Source organism: Maylandia zebra, linkage group LG10 (assembly GCF_041146795.1).
Source record: "Maylandia zebra isolate NMK-2024a linkage group LG10, Mzebra_GT3a, whole genome shotgun sequence".
Taxonomy (NCBI): Eukaryota; Metazoa; Chordata; class Actinopteri; order Cichliformes; family Cichlidae; genus Maylandia; species Maylandia zebra.
The window spans coordinates 25,595,845-25,623,703 of record NC_135176.1 but is presented as its reverse complement, the minus strand read 5'-3'; the positions used below and the strand labels follow the sequence as shown (position 1 = coordinate 25,623,703).

Sequence of the window (27,859 nt, the reverse complement as noted above, 5' to 3'; positions counted from 1 at the left end):
TGTTTTTTTTTAACATTATCAGATTCGATTTTATTGGAATTTGGTGCTAATAATTCCATAATTAGGCATCTCAGTTTAATATTTAAATATTAAACTGAGATGCCTGTTAACATTTTAAATAATTTGTAATCATAGAGACAATTTCCACAATGGAAAATAGAAAAAGCTATATTTTAAAGCTATATATAACTTATATGCACATAAGTCGCTCAGACTGTGAGTAGCAGAGTATCTTTTTGTCTAAATATAAGTAATTATGTTTGATAATTTTGTGCGATTTTTCATCTCCTTTTTGCACAAATGATTAAAAACCACAATAAGTTACATTAGAACATACAGTCAACGGCCAGTTTATTAGGTACGCACTGTTTGTACATTGTTTGATGCTTTATTTCTTTATGCAACAGAGTCAACAAGATGCTGGAAACCACCAGTCCATTTGAGTACAGTGAACGCAGAAACGAGTTTGAGATGATTTAAGCTTTTTTACATGGTGTGTCTTCCTGCTGGAAGCAGTCATCAGACGATGGGTGGACTGTGGTCATAAAGGGATGGACCTGGTGTTTAAATGATGCCCAGTTGGTAGTAAGAAGCCCAAAGTGTGCCAAGAAAATATCCCCCACACAATTACACCACCGCCTGCCTGAAATATTGATACAAAGCAGGATGGAGCTATGCTTTCATATTGTTTATGCCAAATTCTGACCCTACAATCCAAATATAGCAGAAACCAAGACTCAAGACAAGACAGCAATTTTAGTGAGCCTGGTGAACTGTAGCCTCAGTTTCCTGTTCTTAGCTGACTAACTAGTGCTGTTGCTGTAGTCCATCTGCTTCAACATTCAGAGTTGCTCTTCTGCATTTCGGTTGTAACAAGTGGTTATTTAAGTTACTATTCCCTTCCAGAACTGATGCTCAATGGATATTTCCTTTTTTCCGAGTATTCTCTGTAAATCCTAGAGATGGCTGTGAAGTAGATCAGCAGTTTCTGAAATACTCAGACCAGTTTGGCACCAACAACCCCACCACCAGGATTAAGAGAGCAAGCTACAGTTGAAGGACTCCCTTTGAAATGAAACTGTTTTCCTCATTGATTTTTCACAAATTGATCAAAAGGGCTAACAGAGCAACACTTTAGACTGTCAATACTGAACGGGTTCCTTTACTTTAGTTCCCAAAGAAGTCATTAAGTTAAAAAACAAGTCATAAATACATCATTTCAGCTTATTTAAAAAAACAAAAAACAAAAAGACAGTTGCCTTCGAAAACAGCTGGCAATGTACATGTCAAACAGCAGTTCTTTGGGACTATTTTTGACTAATACATATCTCGTCCTCTGCAAAACATGACAGCTGACAAACTGACAGCCTAATTGCAGTTTGAGCAGATGTTGACTGTTGAAGGTAATTTGTATATCTTTGCATGCTGTGTTTTCTCCAGTATACAGCTTTCATGTAGCTTGAAAGCCATTTTGATGTAAATATGCTGGCCATTGTTGGATTTAGCACATCCTGGCTGACAGCTTTGGGTGTGCTTCGGAGTTTACTTTGTGCCCTCTAGCGGTCAAACACCTCTCCGTGCAGCTTTGTGGGGGAGAACTGGGACAAAGCCCTGGTGGTTATATGCCTATGTGCATGTGTGTGGGATGAAGTGAGAGAGAGACCTAATTTGTGCGAGAGAGCGGTCTCGTGGGCTCCCTGGGGACTCACGTGGTAATGGGTCAGCTCCATCTTCTACAGTCTTATTGAGGTGGTGAATAGAGAGGTCAGTCTGCAGGAGGCTGTCTGCTGTGGCTCTGGCCAAGGCGGCAGCCAGGGAGCACGGGCAGTTACTGTGGTGAGGAGAGACGACACAGTTAAGAATGGGTCAGAAAGAAAAATCATCTTACATCATCGACTGACAGCATGATCTAGGTTTATTAGGAAATATATTCAAGGATCCACAATACTAACATGCCGGAACAAACAGCATTACTGATGCTTTCTTGGAGCCTTAACACAAACAAGTTTTGGCAGGTATTATTGGCTGGTTTTGGCTCGTCACAGGTGTGGGCATCAGCACAGATACTGCATATCTGATTATAAGTAATAAGAAATGACAGCACACAGATCTCAGAAATATACATCTGTGGTCATTTTTCTGCTTCAGAGCAATCACATTTTTACATAGCAGTAAAATTATTAAAAGTTACATTTTTATAATAAGTCATGCCATTCACTTAACAAGGCAAACCCGCACTCTGGCAGGCTGAAAGATGATCTAAAATTGCAGTTCCTCTAGTCACCACTTGAGGCTGGCTCCAAAAACGAGTCAGTCCCGATAGACTCCCATGTTAATGAACGTGTTTGCAGCCTGGTACAAAAAAGGGTTGGGTCTCTATGCACAGTTTCTTCCTTTATATTAACTGTAAGGTAGGCAATTTATTTTTCATCCATTTTCATCCACACATCCATTTGCATACCGGTGAGGCTTAATCTTGGATATGGCTTTCTTGATTGACATATGTGGTGTAACTGCTAGCTATGTGCTAGGCCTCACCTCTACTATTCGGGTTTTTCAGTCATGGATTATCTTCTAGGCACATGGTGCTGTAGGGTCAATGAATAAGAGCTCAAACACATAAAATCAGTCGGGGCCCATTTAACATACACAAGGCTAATCACCAATTTCACAGCAAACACTTGCCAAAGGGTCAGGGAATACAATTTTTTTTTCTCTAGAAACCAGAGGTTGTATCACGTCCAACATGGTGGACCACTCTTGAGAAATATGACATCACATGAAAAACCTAAACAGAATTTATTACATGAGTGATTCTCAAAGTGTGGGGTACCGCCCCCTAATGGACACTGCTGATGAGCTGTACAAGATATTTCACAATAAACAAAACACCTTTAACTTTACACTTTGTAATTCTGTTTGAAATTAACATTAATATTTAAAATATAGGTATAAAATATAAATCAAATATTAAATAGAAGTGTGTACATTATTGTACTTTATTGAGCCCCGTGGGGAAATTGCTCTCTGCATTTAACCCATTCACTCAGTGAAGCAGTGGGCAGCCATTGGGCGCCCGGGGAGCAGTGTGTAGGGACGGTACCTTGCTCAGGGGTACCTCAGGGTAGCTGTTAAGGGGAATCGAACCCCCGACCTTCCGATCATGGGGCAACCACTCTACCTACTGAGCTATCCCTGCCCTACGGAAACCATTTCTAAATAATCACAGTTAAACAAAGCCATGGAATTTAAATTACATGTTTTTAGAGCTAAAAAATTATAAAAAACAAATCACAAATGAGAAATCACTTCATTTTGGTTTGTGTGTGTGTGTGTGTGCGTGTGTGTGTGTGTGTGTGTGCGTGTGTGTGTGTGTGTGTGTGTGTGCGTGTGTGTGTGTGTGTGCGTGTGGCTGCAGCATGATTCAATTTGGGCACTCCCTGAATTCTGATATCATGCATGTCATCTGTGGAATGCCCATGTGCGTATTTGCCTTGAAGGATTTAAAAGTTTTATAACACAAAGTTCTGCTTAGTGCAGCAGAATATCACAACATCTGGCCACATCTGCACACGCTGGAGGAGGTGTGCCTTTTTCTTAAGGTTAACGAGAGCTGGGGAGGAGGAGGAGAAGGAGTGGGAGGAAGCAGAGGAGGGTCGTTTGAAGGACTGAAGGCTTGCTGCACATGAGTCACCACGATAACTAGGCCACATCCAGATGCAGGTAACCATAGTAACCTAATGTCTGGATAGTCTCCATAGCACTCAAATTAACTTGAAAATATATCTGAACTGAAGTGATGCTAGCTCAATGGCTTTTTAATTAAGGAGCCACAAGCAGTGAAAAACGACTCTCCTGAACTGGACTGATACAATAATCTGATCTGGTCACACCTGAAAATCCTTCAAGCATTCACACAATCTAAAACTTCCGGCAGGTGTGTTGAGAAGCTCTGATTTTGGTTACATGATTTGTTAATGAAGCAGTAATGTTGGTTTTAAAGAAAGCAGGGCATGATCGAACAAAGGTTCAAACCAGGAAACAGCACCTGAGGCTGTGCACTCCTCTGGGGGTGATTCATTAAGTGGGACAACAGATGGGAGGCTGCGAGTGTTCAGAGGTTACTGTGCTGAAAGAGAAACTTACAAACTGAAGTATATATGTGTCCAAAAAAATGTCATGCTATATTCTAAACATATTCTAACACCCTATGCTTACATCAACAGAATATACACAGCACACCCAGACTACCAGCTATGTAAGGCTGTAATAAACCAAAGCAATCCTTGTGATTGCTTTGGTTGCTAGCAAGTTGGCATGGTCGCCTTCAGTTTGAATGGATGTCAGTGCCTCGTCTGCAAAAGATAGTGCTCGATCAGCTGTAGTGAGGCTTTCTCGTCAACGTAAAAGTTGTGCCTTACCAATGCAACCAAACATGTTTCAAAAAGCAATAAGTTAGTGTCTTCCATGACCAAAACAATCACAAGGAGGTTTCGGTGCAGCAAACCACTCACCAACTGGTTGGGGAGTACACATTTCTCCCTAGCAATTAGAGGTGCGAGTGAGTTGCTGACTGGTCTCTATACCTATGATTGAGGACACTGGATTATATTAACCTGAAACCTTATCTTTTGCTAAAGTTGACCAAGTAGTTTTGGTACCTCAGCCAAACTCTGCTGCAACTAAAAACTGACAAAGATCACTGAAAAGTGAAAATATTGAATCAAAGTAGGTCTAAAAAACACTAACGACACTGTTTCCCAAAGAGTTGAATCATTTTGGGGGGGGGGATGCTGTGCATATGTGTGGGTGAATGGAAATGGCGATAAACTAACCCTTTAATAAATTAAAGATTAAATAAGATGATTAATAAGTTGCTCGGACAGATAAATATGTTTAGTTATCTCAGCAAATTCATCCACTTCTGGATGGAGTGGCCATTCAACTTGCAGTGAACTCAAGAGCATAACAGCTAAGCACTTGAGCTGATCAACCCCAGGACCAAAGACTCTTTGGGAGGCATCTGAAGTGACTGGCTTTGTCTGACAGAAGTGAAACAAAAACAAAAAGTCCAGGGCTGGTTGGTTAACAATGACTTGAACCTTCAAAATAAGAGCGAGGGCACTGTCCACCGAGGGCATGGTCCTTCAGATAGATAATTTAAAAAATGTCTTGATGTGGAGAACACTTAACTCAAAGTTTTGTTTTTAGATGTTAGGCAAACCCCAGACTAGTGGGTAAAAAAATCTGTTGCACATCGCTACCACAATGATAACTTGCTGTGGCTGGACATTGTTTGCTATTTAGTTCAGCATGTAGAAAATTGACTAATTCTAATTAGTGCTAAACACAATAGGTTTTGTGTCTGTTTTAGTGCTTAGATTTAAATCTAAAAGCACTTATGGTCAGGTACTTTGTTCAAAACAAAAATATTTCAGCATCACTGGGATTGCCAAAAGCAGTTGCAGAACAACAACAACATCATCTGTACCAGATGTCAGTAGATTTTAGTCTAGACCTCGATCAGCATTTTACAGCTGGGTTGTTCCTACATCTAAAAAATGATGGTGTCCGAAAAGGCATTTTGACCTTTCACCAGAGAAAAATCACCAGTACTATGTTTCTTTTTAATAACCTTTGATTTATTTAAGCTGAAAATATGTTTTTGTTTATAAAATGTCTGCTGTGTAGACTCTTAGCTTTACCTATATCAGCCTTACATATATAATCACTCCCAAAGGCTGATTTTGACCACATCCTGCTTGTGCAATGTGTCATTTTGAACTCTGTTTCTTTGGAGCACAATATATCCATCGTATTTTAACTTCAACAGATATACTGCATAATGTTCCATATTAATTTAAAATGTAGCACTAGGGCAACTGAATACAGATAATCTCTGTTGGACACTTTCAGTACAGTACTCAGTGCACTGCATTTAATTTCCCCCTAATAAATGAGCTGGGTTGGCTGAGTACAACGCAGGGACATATTCTAAAATTAAATACAGTCAGCGTGAAAGGGGCCTCTGTGGCTCATATGTCAAATAGCATGGGTTTAATCAATGAAAACTCAAAGCCAGCGGCAGCCAACCTCAACATTTTTAATTAATTCAGCTGTACTCTTGCTAACAGAGACAGCTAAGTGAGTTAATTTCCATGTACGACTGAAAAGATGTGTGTTTTTACTAGCAAATACCATTAGACGACTCTAACAAAGCGTGGTCTCATCGCAAGACTGACCTCCCAAGCACATCAACAGCATGAGCCATTTTACTCGTACCCATGGCAACATGGTGTCCTTTAAAGTAACAAAGCTTTCTTGCGGGATTAATTATGACAATGCAAATTCACAACCAGAGGAGGTCAGGGTGGATGGGTGGGTCCTAAATACATTTGATTTTAAGTAGACGTAGCTTTATTTAAAGTATTTTAATTCATGGACTCAAATGAGAGCTTCTAGAGTAGCTTTGCACGACTCATAGTTTAAAAAAAGAAAAAAGCACGTCTCCCAGTGGTTCATGGAGCCATGTTTTAGTATTCTGGCCATCGCTGTGGTGTTTTTGTAATAGTGGCTATAAATGAATAAAAATGCTAAGGTATCAGCTGATGCATTCACTGACTGTGCAGGTATGGGGTGTAGATACTTAAACCTGCTGAGTTGGATTGGTGTGAAACAACGCATTAATAAAAGAGTAGAATTTGTCTTGTTGCAAAGGCATTTAGTGCAATTTATCACACAGCAAGCTATTTATTTTTTAGCTAATTTAAAACATAATAAAATCCCAGTGGGTGAGTTTTTTGTTATAAAGGTGCAAAATATCTACTTTTTTGTATGAAGCTGCAGATGTAGTTTTGGACTAACACTCCTCAAGTGGCCACAGCAGCTGCAGTTTTTTGCATTTACTCTGCAGCCACTTTTTTATGATGAGATATTCCCTTGATTATTATTTGTCATCCATCACGTTGGAGCAGTTTATTTATAGATTAGATGAAAACAGTTGCACCTGCGCATAAAGTCTTAATTTACATTTCATGTTGCCAACAAGAAGCTCTAATTTGCTTTTTACATTTGCAGTTACAACCTGCTGTTGCCTCTCCTTTCTTCCTGCTCTCTCAATACTTTACAGTGTTGGAGAAAGAGCCATGCCATGGCAACCACAAAAACTACAAATAACTTCACTGACGATCATCTTTACAGAAATAGTTAAATATGTTGAAAAGGCAATTACTCATTCCCATCCTGACACTGAGCTGAATATATCCAGTTAGAGTATGACGTATTCCTGTAGCTTCACGACAGACTTGAACTCTCATGAACCTCAGGAACTTTTCAACAAAAGGGAAACTTTATTTGTGTTTTACTGTACTAACACGACAGTCCAGAATCGGTGATATCTTGCAGCAGCTTTAGGATCACAGTCCTGTTTACTTTATAGTTTAACAGGTTCATTCAACCTGTAATTTTTACACAAATTACAGGTTGTATTTCACTGATAATTTATCATCAGAGTGACTCAAATGGAATCACATGCTATGGCCTTTCCAATCACTATATCTCACTTCAATATTTGAGAGACTGGAAGGAGGAAAAAAACAACAACTCTTTGATTGATTACAGCATAAACACCTGGTATATACACTTAAAAAAACAAAACTCATTTATATCAGTCACATGTGCTCAGTGTCACTCTGTCCTCTGTGAAAAGATGGGGCTGCCACCGGTGCAACCTACCAGTTCTGTAGCGAACGCCAGGCCAGCTCCACCCTGATGAAGTCTGATCCTGACAGTTTGGTCAGAAACATGCACAGGAGTATCCACTGGAGGTCATTTGGCAGAGCTCCGTCAGCGCTCCACGTGTTACTCCTTGCACAAAATATCTCATACTGCTGCTGGGTTGAATCCCTTCTAGCTGTCCAGCTCTCCTCGTGTCTCTTGATATCTCCTCCACTCACTGGGAGACATTGCAAACCCTCTCGCATCACCCTGGAGAAGCTGGGCAACGTGTCCAACCTGAATGGCCTACAGGCATCATCTCATGCTACTAACAGTGACAAGGGAACCAGCACAAAGCAAAGAGAGCAACGATGTGTGGCCACCACCTGAGAAAACATTGTCACTTTGGGTTGCACCAAAGCAGCTGAAATGGATTCACAACAGTTTAAGTGGACAGATAAATATCACAGAAGTTTAACTGACCAGATGCTGTAAAAAAGGCTGTAAAAATTCTTTTGAGGTCAAAGGCCAAAAGAGGTAGGCGGTAGGAAGCTGAAGCATATTCAAGGTGACAGGGTGAAACACAGGTGCACAGACAAACCATCAGAAAGCTAACAAGCCTTTAACTTTTGACTTCCACAAACCAAATACGTTCATCCCCAAATCAAGGTGAATGTTTTGGAAAGTTTGAAGAAATTTTCTTGAGAAATCCTGGAAATATCGTGTCCATGAGTTCAGAGCGGAGGAATGGACAGATAACCCAAAAACCTCATGCTTCTGTCCACAACTCACACCACTGAGGAGAAATAAAAAGGCAAAGTAGCTTGAAACTCTTTACTGTGTTTTAAATCTTTTTGGTTTTCATTCAGCATCATATTTCTTTATCTGCCTGACAAAGAAAAAAGTTTTATATTACATGTCCTCCTGTAGAAACCTGTCTTACATTAGGTCCTTGATGCTGCTCTCAAACTGGGTCAAGGCCTAGAAACATGACGAAAGGAGTAGTAGACGCCTGCTCCCATAAAGCAGCATCCACTGTAACCTCATGGGTAAACTTCTCCTTGAAAGTGTAGACGCTGTATTGGTGAAATATCTAGTTCTCATTCTTAAAGCGCAGATCAAAGGAAAGAACAACACTGTCTGTCTGCAAAGCCGTAATGTGAATTTAGTCATCTAAGCCTGCTGCCAACATCAGGTCAAAAGATATCCTTGAAAAGGAGGTCTTTGAGTTAGAAATGTTTCTAAAGTGCTCCCAAAATATCACCATCACATCTAACTTTCTGCAGTAGCGGTGGGCTGTTTCACTTTAGTAAATGTCCCACCAAGCACCGAACATTTTCTGGGTTAAATCTGCCTGTCACTGCATTTATTTAGTCACTGACATCGGATTTTGTCCCAATTTAGCCTAAGATCGGCATCTTTTTTTTGGATCACGGAGATACAACCATGAAAACGATGATCATAGCACGTTCAACTAAGTCAGGCAGATATCTCATTAACTTTGAAACCTGGAAAGTTAAAAGCCATCTTTGCAGATTGGTCCCTTTCCACTAAATTTGCCTGAAAAGGTGAAAAAAGAACCACCCTTTCAACCAAATCTCAATGTGGTTTGCGACGTATCCAAAGCTATCTTTTCAGCGACTTTTAGAAGTGGGGTTACTGTTAGAGGAATGGATCCAATGAATCCAGTACAAATATTTTTATTGTTTTTATACTTGCTGTGGTTTGTTTAGCGTGTAGGTTTTAGCAGTTAATTTTGCTCTCTGTTTTATGTTGCATGCTTTTAATTTTCACAATTTCATTGCACGGCTTATTTCATTTAGTTTTACCTCCTACCTGAGCCCTCACCTGATTAGCCACTAACTCAGTCTTTTGCTTTTATCACTTTTTACTCTGCAGAATTTTATTAGGTTTTTTTTTTTGCCTTGCATGGCAATGTTGAATTTTGTTAATATCATTTTATCCTTTTGCTATGAATAAATGCCTTTTTAGCTGTTATTCTTTGACTCTGTTGACCCCCATGTTGCTTTCTCTTGGCTGCTCTCCACCAAACATAAAAAAGAACCGCCTTCCCCCCTTTCTTTTACACAGTCAGCTCCCATTAGAGACATAATAATGTGTTTGTTGAAAACATGAGGTGGGGAGGGGGGCTCTTATCTGGTACTGAGTCACTTCCAAGGTATTTTCATGATCACACAGGCATTTAGCGATAAGAATATGTTTTTTGTCTCCCTCCAGGGCAAAACCAGCAAACTCATCCAGTATTTCCACAAACTGTGCCCAGGTCTGTGTTATAACAGCTCCTCTGTTCTGCTTTTTGCTTTCAAAGCTGCGTAAACATACAGCATACTCCATTACTGGTTTAAACAAAAAATTTTCTCTTTAAGGTTTTTAAAGGAGATTTTAATGGACATAAAGAAAAAAAAACAAGGTTAGGATTGTTTTCCTTTCTGTTTGTGATTTATTCTTCCACGCTCTTTGAAGTAATTAATATTCAAAGGGACTGCACACTGTGTGGGTTTTCTCACACAGTGTGGTGAATCCAAATTAGCCGTAGGTGTGGATGTGCATGGTTGTCTGTCCGGGATGAATGACGCCTCTTGCTCAGTGTCAGCTGAGGGTAGGCAACTGTCTGCAAGATAGAGCAGGAAAAGCTAATTGATGGATGGTTGATTATTAATCAAGGTGTCAGAACCTGGCTGAAAACACTGTTAATGCAGTAAAGCAGAGAGATGTGCTTTTACTTTAGTAACTCTTCTTGATTGCTTTCCACTGTTTAATTATGCATCAAGTAATTTTTAGGTAAAATAAAGACAGACAGAGAAGAGGGTGGACACCAGGAAATTAGACAGTATGGGACTGTCCCTATTTGGGCTTCTCCATCACCAGCATCCTCTCCTCCATGTTTCCATTCATAGAAACCCATATTTTCCCCTCCCTCTCTCTCCCCTCTACTCCCCTCTCTCCTCCCTCACTCTCGGCTGGCTGTTGGGGGTGGATGCTGAGCTGAGGAGCTCTGATTGGCTGCAGGTCACACAGGAGAAGACGTGACGCACCAATGACAGTTCCCTGTGGCTCATGCATCACAGTGAGGTCATGTGGAGCGGAGGAGGATTAAAGCAGGGCTTAATCTCAGTTCACACCATCACACTGCAGCGGCACGACTGACTACATGTTACTCGACCTGCGCCGGTTCAGCCGGGCTAAAAAATGCTTCTTTAAAATCAATCTGCAGGCGCTGCTCTGCCCTAGTTTACATATCCTTCCTTCTCATTATTCTTATGTTATCTTATGTTTTTTCAGTGTGAATCTCTGAAAATTGAAAGGAACAAATACATAGATAAAATCATCCAACACAATTGGAGCAGAGTAATACTGAGAAAGAAGGCTGGTGCTTTGGATTAGAGTGCCTTGACTGGTGTTTGTGGTACTGAGCTTGCCACTTTACTGGTGACCTCGAGACTTTGTAAAGGACAAACTGGTTTCTTGAGGAAGAAGAACTGCAGTTTTGTTACAGCTTTAATATGTGTGTGATTTTCAGTGGATACTTGGTTACTTTAGAAAAGAGCAAGGACATCCTGGACTGATTTTATTTGTCCAAGTAAATAAAGCTGCAGGTTTGGGAAGCTGAGGGTAAAAGAAATAATATTTGGAAGCAGTAGTTAAAAGCTAAAAGCCTGAGACTGCCCAGCAAACAGAATCCACCTAGTAAATGTACTGAAAGCATTCTGAAGCTCTCAAAAGTGCTAAAATTTCTTCATGAGTCATATGTCTGTGAAGGTTCTCAGTCATCCAGGTGATCGTAGTCTAAGGAGTTTGGAAAGAAAAGCGTCTGGGCTTCTTTAAGCAAGTCTTCAAGCAACTTAAAGAAGTCCAGACGCTTCCTTTTCCAAGCTCCTTAGACTTCATACGGGCTATTCAAAATTAACTCTATTCATAATGATATAAAAAAAAGAAAAAAATCCTAGTAATAAAGGCAAATATACTGGAGACTATTTGTTGTATTTCCTTTAAAAATGACTTTGGCTGTTGCTGACTGGATTTCCCCTCTAACCCTTTCATCTTGCTGTTGCTGGACTGTGATTAGAAATGAGTAAAAGATTTGCAGCTGGTATGGCGGTATGCTTGAGTCAAAGGTGATTACTGGCTTCCCCCCGTGGTCCTTAACTCAGTCTGTGGTTGCTTTTGTTCTCTCATGTGGTCTCTGCTGCGGCTGTGTTTAGCTACAGTCGTGCAGGGAGCTCTGACAGGCTGCTCGCAGTGATAAAACTGGAGAGCTCTGGGTGGATGTGTTAGCAGATGACTCATGCATGCAGCCATGTTTTTTCTCTTTCTTTTTTTTTCTACCAATGCTTTCTACAAGCTTTTTCTTAGCCCCGCAGCGGAGCAACAAGGTTGTTTCCATAGCAACACGGAAGCAAGTGACTGACAGTCGGTGGTGTCAGTCGTCCTGCTGCCAAGCCCACAGAACAAGCTCCCACTTCATTATTCTAAATATTGAACCTTTTCTGTGCCAAGTGGAGGTGAGAGTGGAAATCCACGGGAACTCACTGGGCTCCATCGATATGTTCTGGTTTGGCCGCCGGTCCCTTGTAGCAGGCATCCCTCATATTAAACCTGGAAGACGGCAGAGCCTTTTCTAGCAACAGAGAGAAAATCCTCAGGCTATTCCCAGCCTTACATTTCCAAAGGAAATGTTGAATTAGCCCATCCCTAACAACTACTGTTATGTGAACACAGTATTCTCAAGAGGACCTGATAGGATTACATAACACAAAGTGTGCCAGGAAGCCTTAAATCGTGGCATTTTAGTACTGCTTCTCCCTTAAGATGGCTTTCAAATGACTTTGATGAATTAATTTGTCTCCTCAGTCCACACTCACCATGTGGTGCTTTAGTCAGTTACTGGGGCCTTCTGGCATTTGATGGCGAGTAGCAGGAATCCACTGATGCCTCTTCTGAATGCTCCAATATCAAATAATTCGCTTTCATTACATCTTTTTCTGCTAAATCAAGGGTAAAGCTTGGCATTTTATATTTTTCCATTCAGGATTTTTTCATGTTTTAAAATAACACCATGTCGTAGTCTTAATATGTGTTATTAAGCAAAAAAACAAGCAAACAAACAACATAATAAATAAATAAATCACCCCTTTTGTTCTTCTAATTTACCTATATAAATAAAGCTGCCAAAATATAATAACCCAACATGCATGTACAAGTTAAGCACTGTATAATCACTTGGTAATAAACACTTAACAGTAATTACTGTTTTTGTTCCTCTTTAAAGGATAAAGCTTGTGCATTTCCGCATTATCGACAAATCCTATTAAAAAGCCATCTTGCTCTCGTAAATCTTTAAAAATGGGTCAGACATGTTATAGTTTCATTTTTATCAAACTGCTGCATGATTCCCTAAAACAACCACAAAGCACTTTAGTTTTTAGCAGACGTTAACAAACAGATTAAATCGTTCTTTTGTTGTGGACTACATTCAGCCGTGAATTAAGGGACATTTGGTGCTGTGGCTGCAAAGCAAAGGATGGATACAATGAGGTTGGATATATGCAATTTCCTTCATGTAAGCAGGCATTTAAATATAAAATAGAATGTGTGGTGAGAGCATGCACACCTCCAGGATACTACTGCAGGTGATACGAAGTCTTTCCACAGTTTTCCATTCTGTAGTTAGAGTAAACAGAGCTGAGGAAATATCGACGCTTGAATTGGTTTTAGAGGAGCTTTCATGGTTGCAATGATCATGTATTGACTAAAATGTTGGAAATTTTTTGGTTCAAATTAAAAGAAACCAAGTCAGGAAACAATCAAGGTGCAGCAGCCTCCTGTTTTAAAATGAAACCTGTGGTGAGGCTATCCATCCAACCTTTCCTACTCTCTTTGTGACTCTAACAGATAAGATAAGATTTTGTAAGTTACTCCAAAAGTTGGGAAATTCCTCGAATACAGCTGCCAAAGCCTGAAAAATAACCTTAAGAAATAATAATAATAACATTAAAAAAAAGACAAAAAGTTAAGAGGTCAAAAAAACTAAACACTAATAGCCAATAAGTAGCTTAATAAGTAAAATCTAAACATTATAAATGGAGGCGCTGTCTGTATTTGTCCTTGTGGAAGCAGAAAGTTTCTCTGCTGCCTGCACAGTAATTGGTTTAGAGGGTGGTCTGGATTCATTAATTACCTACAGTCATTCACCGCAGACATTGGGACGACCTCTGCGTCAGCTGGTGAAGAAGCTTTTAAATGGCTCTATATAGCATTAGCATGACTTTGATCTTTAGATCAATCTACTCACTATAAAGGAAGGTCAAAGGTCAAATCTGATATGATATTTGAAATCATATATGATACTTTCTATATGTTGAAAATATACACCACAAGTATCATAGTTTCTAAGTTATACAACTTTTTGTCCATTTTATGACCAATAAATCATTAAGCTGATCTTCAAGACTTTGGTGGATTTCAGGCAAATTTTAGTGGGTTTTTAACACGGCCACACTCCTACAAGGTTTTACCAGAATTCATTCAATTTTTTTTGAACTGTTGTGTTTATTTGCAGACAGAATGACGTGCACGCTAAGGAGGTTCAAAACAACAATGTTCAGCACTATTGTAATTTTGGACACAAACAAAGCTGGAAAGCTGAATACCAGAAATGTCTGGAGGATTACTGACAATGCATTAGCTGGTATATAATGATCTACTACCTCATGGCTAGCTCATAGACAATGTAAAGTTGAATGTAGCTACAGCAATAAGTATTTTAACTGTCGCCATCTGACTGTAAAACTAATCAGGACCCGAAATCCATTTCCAACCACAGGTATGCCCCCCTGCTGGCCTTTAAAAACGCTGCAGATTTAAAGCATTTCCATGTTGGCTTCGCTTTTCAGACCTGGAAGCTACGTCCATCATATTTGTGTCAGCCAGGAGATGGGACATCAGTACCCCATCTCCACCTCCTGGAAACCAGTCTGTGGCCTCCAGTTACAAATTACATCGCCAGGGAAACATGGCAGCGGCGATTTACTGCAATATTTTGGCTTCACTCTTAATAATTATAACAAAACTAAAGTAATAATATGCACTAGAAGCAGCAGCATTTGTAATTAATGATAAAAACCTAGATGTTGTGTAACAGCACCATATCTGATAACACAGTGACACTATGAGCCTCAGCTACAGCGACTCTTTGTGCGTGGCGGTGAAACAGAGGTGGTTCTGTGCAGATGTGTTGCCCATCCACAGTCAACCTGAGCAGTGTGATCTGCCATCGGCTCTCATCAAGCTGCAGTCAAGAAGAAAGTGTGCTGTGTTTGGCCCTTTCAGCAGCTCTACCTCATAACCTGCGTGCCCCTCCGGGTGTTTTCAGAGCTCTGCTGATGTAACATGGTGTGCCTCAAACAGAGTGGAAATGATGGACCAACTGTGACTGCAGACGTCACACAGTGCTGCCGCACGCACTCGCAGTGGCATGTTCCACTTACGATGAATTGCACAATGTTGGCTGCAGAGAGGCGTGTCTAATCTGTCATAAAATTAGAAAACCCTTCAGAGCCGCAGAATTCGTACAACCGCCTACGGTACATCTGGGACTGCTGTGTAGGCAGCGGCTCTACTACTTCAACAAGACATGGCAGTAAGTGGAGACTTAAAGGTGACACACTCTGAGGAAAATGAGCCGTACAGCTCTGCATGTGTCATGTCGTTGAAGTGGTTGTGTGTCTGTAGTAGCTGAGTATAGTCAGTTTTCAGATAAGCCTCGAGCCTGTGCTCAGCCTCTGCAGAAAGACTGGGGAACTTACATGTAATTCCCTGTGAGGTTTTTGAGCAAGCCCAGCGCTGCGCTGCACAAAGCCTTAAGGCAGCATTATGTAATCCACCAGCTGGATCGTTGGTGGGTTGGTGAGAGCCTACAGGGAAGCCACATCATGTCCTGACCTCGAGTATCCTTTAATTGATCCGCTTTCTCATAAACAATAGTGACATCTGAGACAAGGGAGTGATCAAGCATATTTTGAGCTGGCAGATATTTCAGCCTCTGCTCTGCATTCAAATCACAAAACAGAGACAGACCTGCAGTTTATTTGATTTAGTTGCTGTAGTGGTGCTGTAGCTTAAATGCACAGATGGATGGCTGGGCTGTAGTTTCGGGAAAACATACTTCTCTTTCTTGAGATGAGAACATCGATACCACTTTGTGGTGTCTCTGCCCTAAATACTGCCCGGACATTGGATTCGTTTAGCATAAAGACTGGAGGCCAACAGCTGGTCTGGCCCTCCAAAAACACACCTAACGACCCCTCTAGAGCTCACTAAGTATAATGAGAAGCGATGGAGCTGAAAGTTGCAGGCTGTGGGAGGGGTTTTCCATCTCAAATCCCGTAACAAACATCCTCAGTTACTTAACACAGAAAAACAAGCCCTTCACAAATACATTAATAACCCTAAACAACTGCCAGCTTTTAACATGTTAGCTGATGTTCTACGTTTGCGCATCAGTTTGGCATGGTGAGAGCATTATTTAAACATCAGCAATGTGTATTTAAATATCGCAATGGCCATGATGACCCAGTGGCAGCTAATGAGGAATCTGGACAAACAAAAAGAGCTGTTGCAGCAGAGAAAAGGTCAGTCAGAAGGGTGGATAAAAGCTGCTCGGAACAGTTTAGTTTCTAAACTAATTTTAAAACTGGCACAGCATTTACATTTAATCTGGTCTTCATATCTTTCTTGTAAAGCTTCTTAAAGTTCTGTTGTTGGATGTTTTGGGGGGATATTTGCCTGATAAGTTTTTTGAGTGCACTCTTTAACTTTTTGTCAAAGAAGATATTCTTTAGTTTAGTTGGGCTTTACCCCGAGGTGAACATGAGGTGCTCACACTGCCAGAAAGCTTAAATGCACCGCAGACATCTCCACCTGTTTCTGCCATGAGCTGCAAGGTTTTAAAACTGTCAGTAGAGCCAAGAGGAACATTGTGTGTGGGCTCATCACTTCAAGAGACTCTTTTGACATAATTCTATGTTGTTAGGTATATGAATGACACATGCTTTAAAGGAGACCTCTTACGGTCATTTCCAGCTCTATGATTTTACTCTTTGACTCTACTCTAACCGCGCATGAGTCACAGTTATCTTGAAATCCTGATTTATCTCAGTTCACCCCCTATGTGAAACAAGCTGTTTGTGCTCCTTCCTCTTAAAGACAACTTTCTTCTGATAAGATAAGATAAGATAAGATAGAACTTTATTAATCCCTCGGGTGGGTTCCTCTGGGAAATTCGATTTCCAAAAAAGCACAGCACCGACAGAAGTTACAGAGTTATACACACACACATATATATAAATACAGAGACAATATAAATAAAATATACGAAGGGGATAAATAGAATAAATAGGAATAAAAATAAAAATACAAGTGAATTGCACATTTCAAGTATTGAGTCTATTGCACCGTTGACTATTTACAAAAGTATTGCACAAAAGGTATTGCACAGTGAGGTGAAGAGGCACTACAGCTTAGTTGTTCCCTCCTTTGTCCTCCTGTTTCCCCTCCCTCTCCCCTCCAGAGAGGAGTTAAACAGTCTGATGGCGTGTGGGACAAAGGAGTTTTTAAGTCTGTTAGTTCTTGTCTTTGGGAGAAGCAACCTGTCACTGAACAGACTCTTCTGGTTGTTAATGGCTGTGTGCAGAGGATGCCTGGCATTGTCCATAATGTCCATCAGTTTCTTTAATGTCCTTTTCTCTGCCACTGTCACCAGAGTGTCCAGCTTCATGCCGACCACAGAGCTAGCCCTCCTGATCAGTTTCTCCAGCCTGGATGAGTCCTTCTTTGCTGTGCTGCTCCCCCAGCACACCACAGCATAGAAAAGTACTCCAGCAACCACCGACTGGTAAAACATCCTCAGGAGCTTCCTGCAGATGTTAAAAGACCTCAGCCTCCTGAGGAAGTACAGTCGGCTTTGGGCTTTTTTATACAGGTGCTCTGTGTTGCATGACCAGTCCAGTTTATTGTCCACCCACAGCCCGAGGTACTTGTACTTGTTGACCACCTCCACCTCCTCCCCCTCTATCTGAACCGGCAGTGGACCTGCTCTAGACCTCCCGAAGTCCACAACCAGTTCCTTAGTCTTTGAGGTGTTGAGTTGCAGGTGGTTTGTGTGACTCTATGCGACAAAGTTCCTCACCAGACTTTTGTACTCCTCTTCCTGATCATCCCAGATACACCCCATGATGGCTGTGTCGTCTGCAAACTTCTGAATGTGGCATAATTCAGAGTTGTAGCAGAAGTCAGAGGTGTACAGGGTGAAGAGAAGAGGGGACAGCACAGTTCCCTGTGGTGCTCCTGTGCTGCTGACCACTGTGTCAGACGTGATGTCCTTCAGCCTGACGTACTGTGGTCTGTCGGTGAGGTAGTCAGAGATCCAAGCCACCAGGCAGGGGTCCACCTCCATCCTGTTCAGTTTTTCTTGAAGCATACAGGGCCGGATGGTATTAAAGGCACTGGAAAAGTCAAGAAACAGGATCCTGACCGTGCCTTTTCCCCCATCCAGGTGTGAGTGGGCTCTGTGTAGGAGGTACAGGATGGCATCCTCCACTCCGACACCCGCCTTGTATGCAAACTGTAGTGGGTCCTGGGCATGTTGTACCTGTGGTCGGAGGAGGTTGAGGAAGAGCCGCTCTAGAGTCTTCATAAGATGTGACGTCAGTGCCACCGGTCGGAAGTCATTCAGCTCATTGGGCCGGTTCTTTTTGGTGACCGGGACGATGCAGGATGTCTTCCATAGGGCGGGCACTCTCCCCAGTCGCAGACTGAGGTTGAAGACTCGTTGTAGCGGCTCCCCAAGTTCAGCAGCACACGCCTTTAGCATCCTAGGACACACCTTGTCTGGGCCTGCTGCCTTTCTGGGGCGAAGCTTCCTCAGTTGTCTCCTGACCTGATCCACTGTGACACTGGGAGATGTTTGGGAAGAGGGGAGGGGGGGAGATGTCTTGCTGCTGAGAGAGGGATTGGAGGAGGGGGGTGTCATGGTGTCAGGAAGGGGGGGAAGCGAGTGTGGTTGCCCCTCACAAACAGAAGATCTCAGTGTGGTTGGAGCTGCTGTGATCACAGCTGGAGCTCTGATATCACAGCGATCCAAGAGTTTAAAGCAGCTAAGGTTTATTTGTACATATTTGGCTCTAATTATTTGAAGAATGTAGCAGAACATGAGGAAAAGTGGAATATGTCCCATTTCAACATGCTGTGCACATGGGGGAAATAATTATTTGATCATCTGTTGAATTTGTAAGTTTGCGCACTTACATTGAAATGAAAAGTCACACGTTTTTTATGGTAATTTCATTTTAATGGAGAAAGACAGAATATCAACCAAAAGTCCAGAAAAAAATTACATAAAAGTTAAGTATTTGCTATCCTACAACCCACCCAGAATTCTGGTTATGTGCATAGCTGTCCAAGGAATCAATTTCTTCCGTTCCACCACCCTAAGCGAGACCAAAGAGCTTTTAAAGGATGTCAGGGACAAGATTGTAGACCTGCACAAGGCTGGAGTGGACTACAAGAGCATCAGCAAGAAGCTCAGTGACAAGGTGACTACTGTTGCTGTGATTATTCAGAAAAGTAAGAAATAGAAAATGACAATCAGTCACCTTCGGGCTGGAGCTCCATGCAGAGAGGACCGAAAGTGATGTTAAGGTGCTGCAATCTGTGAGGTGCACTCCAACCAGAGCCTACAGCAGGCGAGGGTGTGATTCATACCTCTCTACCAAATTCACTGAGGCTGCCAAGCAGAAAAATTGCTCTTGAATATTTTTTAATCATCCTCTTAAGTTGTTGTAAGATAATCATTGTTGTTTTTACTGGGTTTTTTTTTTAGATTTATTGACAATATAACATCATATCAGCACTGCTGCTCACCTCTAGAATATTTTTTTTCTCTTTAACTAAGTGATTTATGTTGATATAGTTGAAAAAAGAGACTCAGATACTGACTTTAAGGCTGTCCAAAGGGAAGCGAATAGTGCAAAATGAAGTGTCCCTTCAAGCCTGAGTGTGTGGACGATCATATCTCGTACATCTGTTTTTTTTAAAACACATTTTTAAATCGCTCAGAGGATGACATGCTGGTGATTTGGAAGCGTTCCCTGCATACTGATGTGGCTCAGAAAACAGCTGTGAAACCTCTCACTTATAAATCCAGCCTCGACCAGGCGTGCCAAAATTTAAATTCAAATTTTCCTTGTATTTTATCATTTCGTTATTGTGAGCTTTCATCCGTTAAACGTTGTGTCGTCACCACAAGCCCTCGTGCATGTTTGATGACTTAAATTGTATTAAAGGGCACAAAAAGAGCAGCGACCTTTACTCTGAAGCTGAAACTCTGATTCATTTCACTTCCCATGAAATTAGCCGCGGATGTTCCCAGTCTGCAGGGAGACTCAATCCTCGTGTATTTGGTGACCTCCCCTGACATTTTCTGTGGTATAAATGAGGCTAAAATTTCAAGCTGAAGACAATTTCAAACTCGCTTATCTCTTGCGACACACCTTGAAACATCGAAATCTAATCTTTTCCAAAATCACTATTCTGGATTTTAAGATGTGCTTCTTAGTCACCGAAGCCAAATCTCAATATTTAAAAACTGGTTCCCAATTGTCAAAGTGTGCAATCATCCATCCATCCAACTTGAGCTGGAGCCTATCCCAGCAGTTATGGGGCAAAATGATAACCTATTAGACCTAGCCTGCTAATAGAATGAGGCTTTAATGGTATTATCCATGTACAGTTATAAATGAACTGTTCATTTACTATAATGATTTAATCTATAAACAAAACTAATTTCAAAGGAAACCCCAGTCTGATTGCACAGCTGCTGGATAATGACACATCAGAGGCCAATCTACCTTAAGAAAACAAATATCAACAGCCTCAAGTCTGAGTGTGTCATCTGTCGGGGAAGCCGGCTAACGGTATGGTGCAATAAACCAAACATGCCTTCAAAGAGAAGCTAGGCCTATTTCTACAGACTAATTTAAACCAGAGGCAGCAAGACAGCCCAATGAGGCACCAGAGGCAAGTTTATTGTAGCGGGGTAACACTCTTGCATAAAAAACGTCATGCTAGGGCTGGATGAGGGAAATGAGCCATCACAGATACAGTCTAATGGCATGTGAGATGACATATAGAGGCTATCCCTCACAGACATGAACAGATTTTGTGGTTTCCCCATTTAGCGTGCTTTGGGCAGAAGAAAGATTAAAACTGCTGTTTAAAGAATCACCAAATAAAAAAACAAATGTTTGCACGTTTTAGGTTTCACATTTTTGGGCATTTAGGACTGGTAAAATAAGACATTTGACTTTAGAGAATTTATTGAGAGCATTTTTCAGTGTTTTGCAACATTTCAAGATTTCTGCAAACTCACTGCTAACTAGGACTTGATTTAGTGACATTTAAAGTCACCGTGGCTTTCTTCTGTCACTGCCCATCAGTTTTTATTTGTACAAACATTAAATTCACAACCTCAGTTATCTCTGTATGACCCTGCATTAGCATACAGAAAAAAGCCTGATATCGATTCAATTCCAGGAACAATAACTGCACTTGTGCCGTTTGTTTCTGCAGGTGCTCGTTCAGATTCAGATAAAACAATGTCGGTTTGTGCACGGCTGCTTTGGGGGCATTCGTTCAGCAGCTTTCAGGCACATTTTTCAAGGTCAGACAGGCAGGGATTCTGGACTATAGCATGAGATGAACTGCTTTGCATTCAGTTCGTCTGCCACAGACATATGACTCATCATTTGAATTATGGGCACCTTGTGTGAACAAAGATGCCCAGCACTTTCAAGCAGCAGCAGCAGGCTGGAAGAGCTTCTGCAAAAGCATCCATAATGCTGCAAAAGGAAAAAGGAGGACACTGCACACTTTTGAAGGTCATTGCACTTCCAAAAATGGGGCCTCTCCAGAGCTGAAATTAATTAAGGCGCCTGTTTTAGAGACATCAATGTGAGCCACTGCTGGAAAGACTCTCCATTCTTTACAGCCCAGTATGAGTCACAAACCGTGAACCTGCCACGCTGTAAAACTGGACTGTAAGTAAATGCTCCTCCGTTAACCTGAAGCTCATCTTCTTTTAAGAAAAGCAATGAAAATATCTTCAGAAATTTCTGCAGCTTCACATAAAAGATTTCTATTTTTAAGCATTCAAACCAACACGGCTCCAACTTTTAGTTGTCCTCTTGTAAATGTCAGTAAAAAGTGTTTCTTTTTGAAATACCAAACACATTAGAACAGAAATGTCTCACTGAGTTCTTTTCAAAGAAGAAACTTATGTTGCATCTCTCACACAAAAAGGGAAAGTGCTTTTCACACAGTAAGAAGCTCCAGTTGATTAACTTGATGCTTAAAAATATCAGAAAACAATTTTGTGAAGAACATGGTAATAATCAAATAATCGAATTGTTTTTTTGATATTTTCAGAAGCCAAAAAGCTTAAGGATACTGAATATATTAGTTTAATTTTGAAACAAAAAAAACTTATTTTCTTTTACATTTTTTGAAGGTGTGGTTAGAGATGTTTGCTTAAAAGCCTGACACGGCAAGATCATTTATCTGGACATATGAAATTTTAAATGTATGCCGTGAACTCTTCACCAAGTCTCTGATGTTTTGTTTCATATCTGGAGAACACGAGGAAAAACAATGCAGGATGTTAGAAATGTTGCTGACTCGTGTGCGATCAAAGATATCACAATGTGACAAATATCAAGATTAGCTTTGTTTGCTTCCATTAAAAAGAAAAAAAACCTCCACAGGCCACATTTGGAGGAGGTCAGGACGCTGCTGCGATTAGATCTCGCCACATGTAAATGCAGCGTGACCACGATCTAAATACAAAAATCCACCTATCAGGTAGAAAGGTCACCCAACAGGGCCTCTTTCCGCTAACTCACACAAGCCCAACGAAAAGCAATAAGTAGCATTATCTAGGTACATTATGTTTGTCTGAAAGAGGGCTACTGATGGAACTACACAATGAAAAAGTAAAATGATAAGTGTAAGGCTTTAAAAGATGAAAGTTCAGGAAGAATGGTTCAAAACTCATCTCCTTGTCTCGTAAGAAGCTAGAGGAAATGCATGATGGAGGTTGTTGTGGTTAAAGGAGTTTTTAAGAGGTAGTTAATTTTAAAAAAAAATCCATGAGGTGGCAAAAAATCATTTTAAGTGAACTTAAATTGGACACATTACCTTAATAATAACTATATCTGCTTCAACAACACCTTGAAGGCCCAGTTTAAGGCAGGGGAAATGCAGCAGTTCACTTACTTTTTCAGGTAAGTGATCATTAGGATCATTAGAAGTGTTTGCTTTAGTGAGACTGTGTTCACAGGAGTAAAAAGAAGCTCAATAATTGGGTCACAGAATGACTGCGAAGCTATTCCCAGTACAGGCAGTTAAACTACATACACAGAGGAAGGCAAATACTAAATAGAAATGAAGGCCCCAGTAAGTCCTTGTCCTCTAAAATGACTGGATCCTGTGCACGAGAAACGAAAGCAAAATGAACAGGTTTGCTCCAAATGTCTCACTGATGTGTTCAGATAAGGATGATGAAAACAATCCAATGCTGTTTATTCAAATTTTATATTTAGAGCTGCCATTAACTAACTCCACTTCCTATTAGCCCTAGAAGGCTAAACGTTACAGCTCGGCAGACGAGGGGAAGGGCAGAAGGACAGAGAGGGTAGTGTTTTTTTAGCTGAAATTAAAATGAGAGAGCATCTTAAAAAAAGAGGAAGAGAAGTTTGGTGATGTACACAAATCTCTGAGATGATACACAAAACCACAGATGTGCTGAATGTGTCCCTTAAAGCAGAAGAACTTCTTAAATGAAACACTTTGTGTGTTTGTGAAGAAGACTGGCTTTGTAGCACATGACAGCCAGACTCCGGTTCCTGTCTGCGTGCAGTTTGCATGTCCTTTCCATATTTGCATGTTTTGCCTCTGCGTGCTCTGCTTTCCTCCCACAGCTTCGGTCAACCGGACACTCACGCTCATGACTGTGTGGCCTGTGCTGGTTTCCCTCCCCAGTCCTCCCGGGTCATGTCACATAAATCCATAACTAACTATGCATTCATAAAGAGGAACTCCATTTACTTCTCACAGACAGGAATGACTACTATGTTTGATGTGAGCCCAGACAGGCTTACCATTATCATTAGCATCACCGGTTACTCTTAATATTAGAAAATAAAGAGGGGTTTAACCTCAAAACTGTCACGGTCCGCTGTGACAGACCGTGTGGAGAGTGCGTGGAGGACTCAGGTGCGGACACGAGTGACACGGGAGTAAACTTTAAACAAAAGCGAGCCTTTTATTGTGGCTGGTAACGCAAGAGAAACAAACAAGAATAAGGGCAGCTCAAAAAGCAATAACTAAACAGAAACATAAACTGGGAATGAACTAAGGTAAGGCTATGAATACAACAGACCGGGCATGGAAACATGGAGGGTGGGAACACAGACGACGCGACACAGACTGTATGAAACACAGAGACTAAATACACATGAGGGATGATCAGGGGAAGTGGATGCACACGGGGAACACAGGTGACACTGATAATCATAACAAGACACGGCAGGAGTGAACGTAACACTGATGGGAGATGGGCAAAGTAAAACAGGAAGTACACAGAGGTTCAAACAGGAGGAGAGAGAGCACGGGGAGAACGCAGACATAACGGGCTGGGGAAAACATAGAATAAAACACAAAGAGAGACGAGGGCTCATAAATACACAGAGGGGCACACAGGGGGTAAGAGTCACGAAGGGAAAACACATAAGGAACAACGTAACAGATCAACCCAGGAAGCATGGCCTAAATAAAGAACAAAATACAAAAATACATGAAAACTAAGAATACTGGGCCCACATGGCCCAGGACCATGACACCACCCCCCCCTAAAGGGCTGGCTCCCGACAGCCCAAACCCGAGAAACAAAAACAGAAAACAACCCACCCAGGGCGGGAGGCGGGGGACCAGGACGGAGGGACCAGAACGGGAAACAAAATAAACAACAGAAAACACGGGAGCACATGACCACAGTCAAAACAAAGTTCAGGGGGCCGACCCAGAGCCCACAGGCACCAGAGTTCACGGGTCACACGGTCGGGGGGCCGACCAGGCGGGTGGCACAGGTGGCAGAGCTGGTCCGGAGGCCGGCCGCGCGGAAGGCAGCGGCGGCGGCGAAGGAGACGACGGAGCAGTTCAGGAGGCCGGCCGCGCGGAAGGCAGCGGCGGCGGCGGAGGAGACGACGGAGCAGTTCAGGAGGCCGGCCGCGCGGAAGGCAGCGGCGGCGGCGAAGGAGACGACGGAGCAGTTCAGGGGGCCGGCCGCGCGGAAGGCAGCGGCGGAGGAGACGACGGAGCAGTTCAGGGGGCCGGCCGCGCGGAAGGCAGCGGCGGCGGCGGAGGAGACGACGGAGCAGTTCAGGGGGCCGGCCGCGCGGAAGGCAGCGGCGGCTCTCCAGTGTCAGGCGTGCTGGCCACGGCCCGGTGGGCACAGGACCAGACGAAGCACAGGCCGAAGCCGCGGCAGACGAGGCTGAAGACTCGGAGGCTGCAGCTGGCGAAGGCTCGGAGGCTGCAGCTGGCGAAGGCTCGGAGGCTGCAGCTGGCGAAGGCTCTGAGGCTGCAGCTGGCGAAGGCTCTGAGGCTGCAGCTGGCGAAGGCTCTGAGGCTGCAGCTGGCGAAGGCTCTGAGGCTGCAGCTGGCGAAGGCTCTGAGGCTGCAGCTGGCGAAGGCTCTGAGGCTGCAGCTGGCGAAGGCTCTGAGGCTGCAGCTGGCGAAGGCTCTGAGGCTGCAGCTGGCGAAGCACAGGCTGGACCAGGCGTAGCAGAAGGTGGCTGGATGGGCTCCTCGGGCCCTCCGGCTGATGTGGCATGGTGCTGGACGGGCCCCTCGGACCCTCCAGTTGAGACAGGAGGCTGAACGGGCCCCTCGGACCCTCCAGCGGAGACAGGAGGCTGAACGGGCCCCTCGGACCCTCCAGCTGACGTGGCATGAGGCCGGTGCGGTTCTCCAGAACCCCCAGCTGACGAGGAAGGTTGCTGAACGGGCCCCTCGGACCCTCCAGCGGAGACAGGAGGCTGAACGGGCCCCTCGGACCCTCCAGCGGAGACAGGAGGCTGAACGGGCCCCTCGGGCCCTCCAGCTGACGTGGCATGAGGCTGAACGGGCTCCTCGGGCCCTCCAGCTGACGTGGCATGAGGCTGAACGGGCTCCTCGGGCCCTCCAGCGGACGAGGCATGAGGCCATTGTGGCGGTGATGAGACCCTGGGGCCTATAATGGAAGCATCAGTTGGTGCAGGCGCCTGCAGAGCGTCAACCGCTCCCACCCGAGTGCCTAGGCTGGGTGCGGAGCTCAGCTGTGCACTGACTGGCATAACCTTGGGAACCAACCTGGGTGTAGGAACAAACCGGACGGCAGCCATTCCCCCCTGAGGTGCAGATGCAGGTGCAGGATATGGCTGACCTACGGCTGCCCTGACCCCAGTGGTGAGAACTAGCTCAGGTGCTGGCTGGGTGACCCCTGCCTCTACCTGGAGATCAGACGCAGGTGAGAGGTCAGGCAACGCCACAGCCACCCTGGGAGTGAGCACAAAGTTCCAGATATTGACTTTGTCAGGTGCAAGCAGAGGAGCAACAACAGACAAGGACCTTAAAGTCTCTAAGCCCTTAACATAGTCCAAATTGTCCTTAGTTGCCCTTCTTGGGGAGCTAAACACATCTTCTGTCTTGGAGCATGATTCAAACAACATTTCAGACCTGAAATAAGTTGGCTCAGTGACACAAGTGATAGTTATACTGTCCCAGGAAGCATGATTCTTAAGGCCAAGACATGATTCATGAACCCACATAAAACAACCAGGACTATGTGCAGATGATTTTAACATAATAATTTGGCAGTCACATAGGAAATAACTACGCTTATTGGAGTCTAAGCCCCCCGTAGGCGAGACTGAGTTAAGGGGGGGGTTCAGCCACACACACTAATCGGCTGTGGAAGGCTAGTGAGTGGAATGCACATGGACCTGGCTTTGCACAGAAAACATAGTGGGCTGGCTCTGAGCCATCCGGCTGAATTGTCTTTAGATCGGCCAGTTCATTAACTGCTGTCAAAAGGTCCTGGCCCAGGGGTGCAGTTAAAGGGCTAGCTGGGTTGTAATGGCTAGCATGGCGCTCCCCCCCGACAGCCTTTGAAACATGAAATTCAGCCTTGTCATTGGATAATGCGGGAGCATAACTTAAACAGTCCTTCAGTGTTGTATTAACGGAAATTGCAATGTCATTCACAGACATAGGGAAACCTGGCAGACCCATAATAATCGTCCCGGCCCGATGGACTGGTGTAGAAAAGCAGTCGCTGATGTCGGGCTCCAAAGCACTCACTCTGGTCAAACCATCAGCAGAGTGAGGAACATGGGGACCGATCAGCACAGGATCATAACAGACATTTTCATGATCAACACTGGACATTTCTTCTTTCGCTGGTCTAGTTATATAAACAGAACATTTGTTATTTGACTCGGGAACAAAGTAAACTGACTCGGAAATGGGGGTGCTAGCCAAGGGCAATACAGTCTTACTACTGGTCAGATCAGAAGCTTTCTCACTTGATTTGCGGTTAACAGACAGCAGGGGCTGAGACACGGTCTTAAATAAGGCCCCAAATGCCCTAGCGGTCTTAAAAGAAGCCCTCTCAGTGGAAGATGGAGGTTCTGGGTGTGCAGAATCATTAGTACATCCTTTTTCGCTAATGTCCCCCTCATCCTGCTCATACGTAATACCAGGGTTTAACAGTACATCACTTGGTTTAATTCTCAGGACTGAAGAGTCTATGGTCGGTTTGGCAGTGTCAGTTTCACAGTTCGGTGATGGCAGTGTGTCTTCCCCAAGAATAGCGTGCCCAACACCAGAAAGTTTAGCTTTGTTGTCAAACCACAACGTGGGCACAGGAGTAACACCTTCAACATTAGCAGTCAGAGGCATGGAAAAGGCAGCTTCTTCACTGGCCCCCGAGAAAACAGACCGTGACGAGGTGCATGGGGGGGTGACAGAG

At 43.1% G+C, this 27,859-nt stretch overlaps 1 protein-coding gene across 4 annotated transcripts in view; it reads right to left on the bottom strand.

Moving 5' to 3' along the window:
- ppm1e (protein phosphatase, Mg2+/Mn2+ dependent, 1E) overlaps positions 1-27,859 on the bottom strand; it is a 67,864-nt gene that overhangs the window by 16,079 nt on the left and 23,926 nt on the right. For all 4 annotated transcript variants that reach the window (XM_004561803.3, XM_004561805.3, XM_004561804.3 and 1 more), the window contains one exon: positions 1,710-1,831. In XM_004561803.3, coding sequence (XP_004561860.1) covers positions 1,710-1,831 — 122 coding nt within the window. The remainder of the gene's footprint in view (positions 1-1,709; positions 1,832-27,859) is intronic.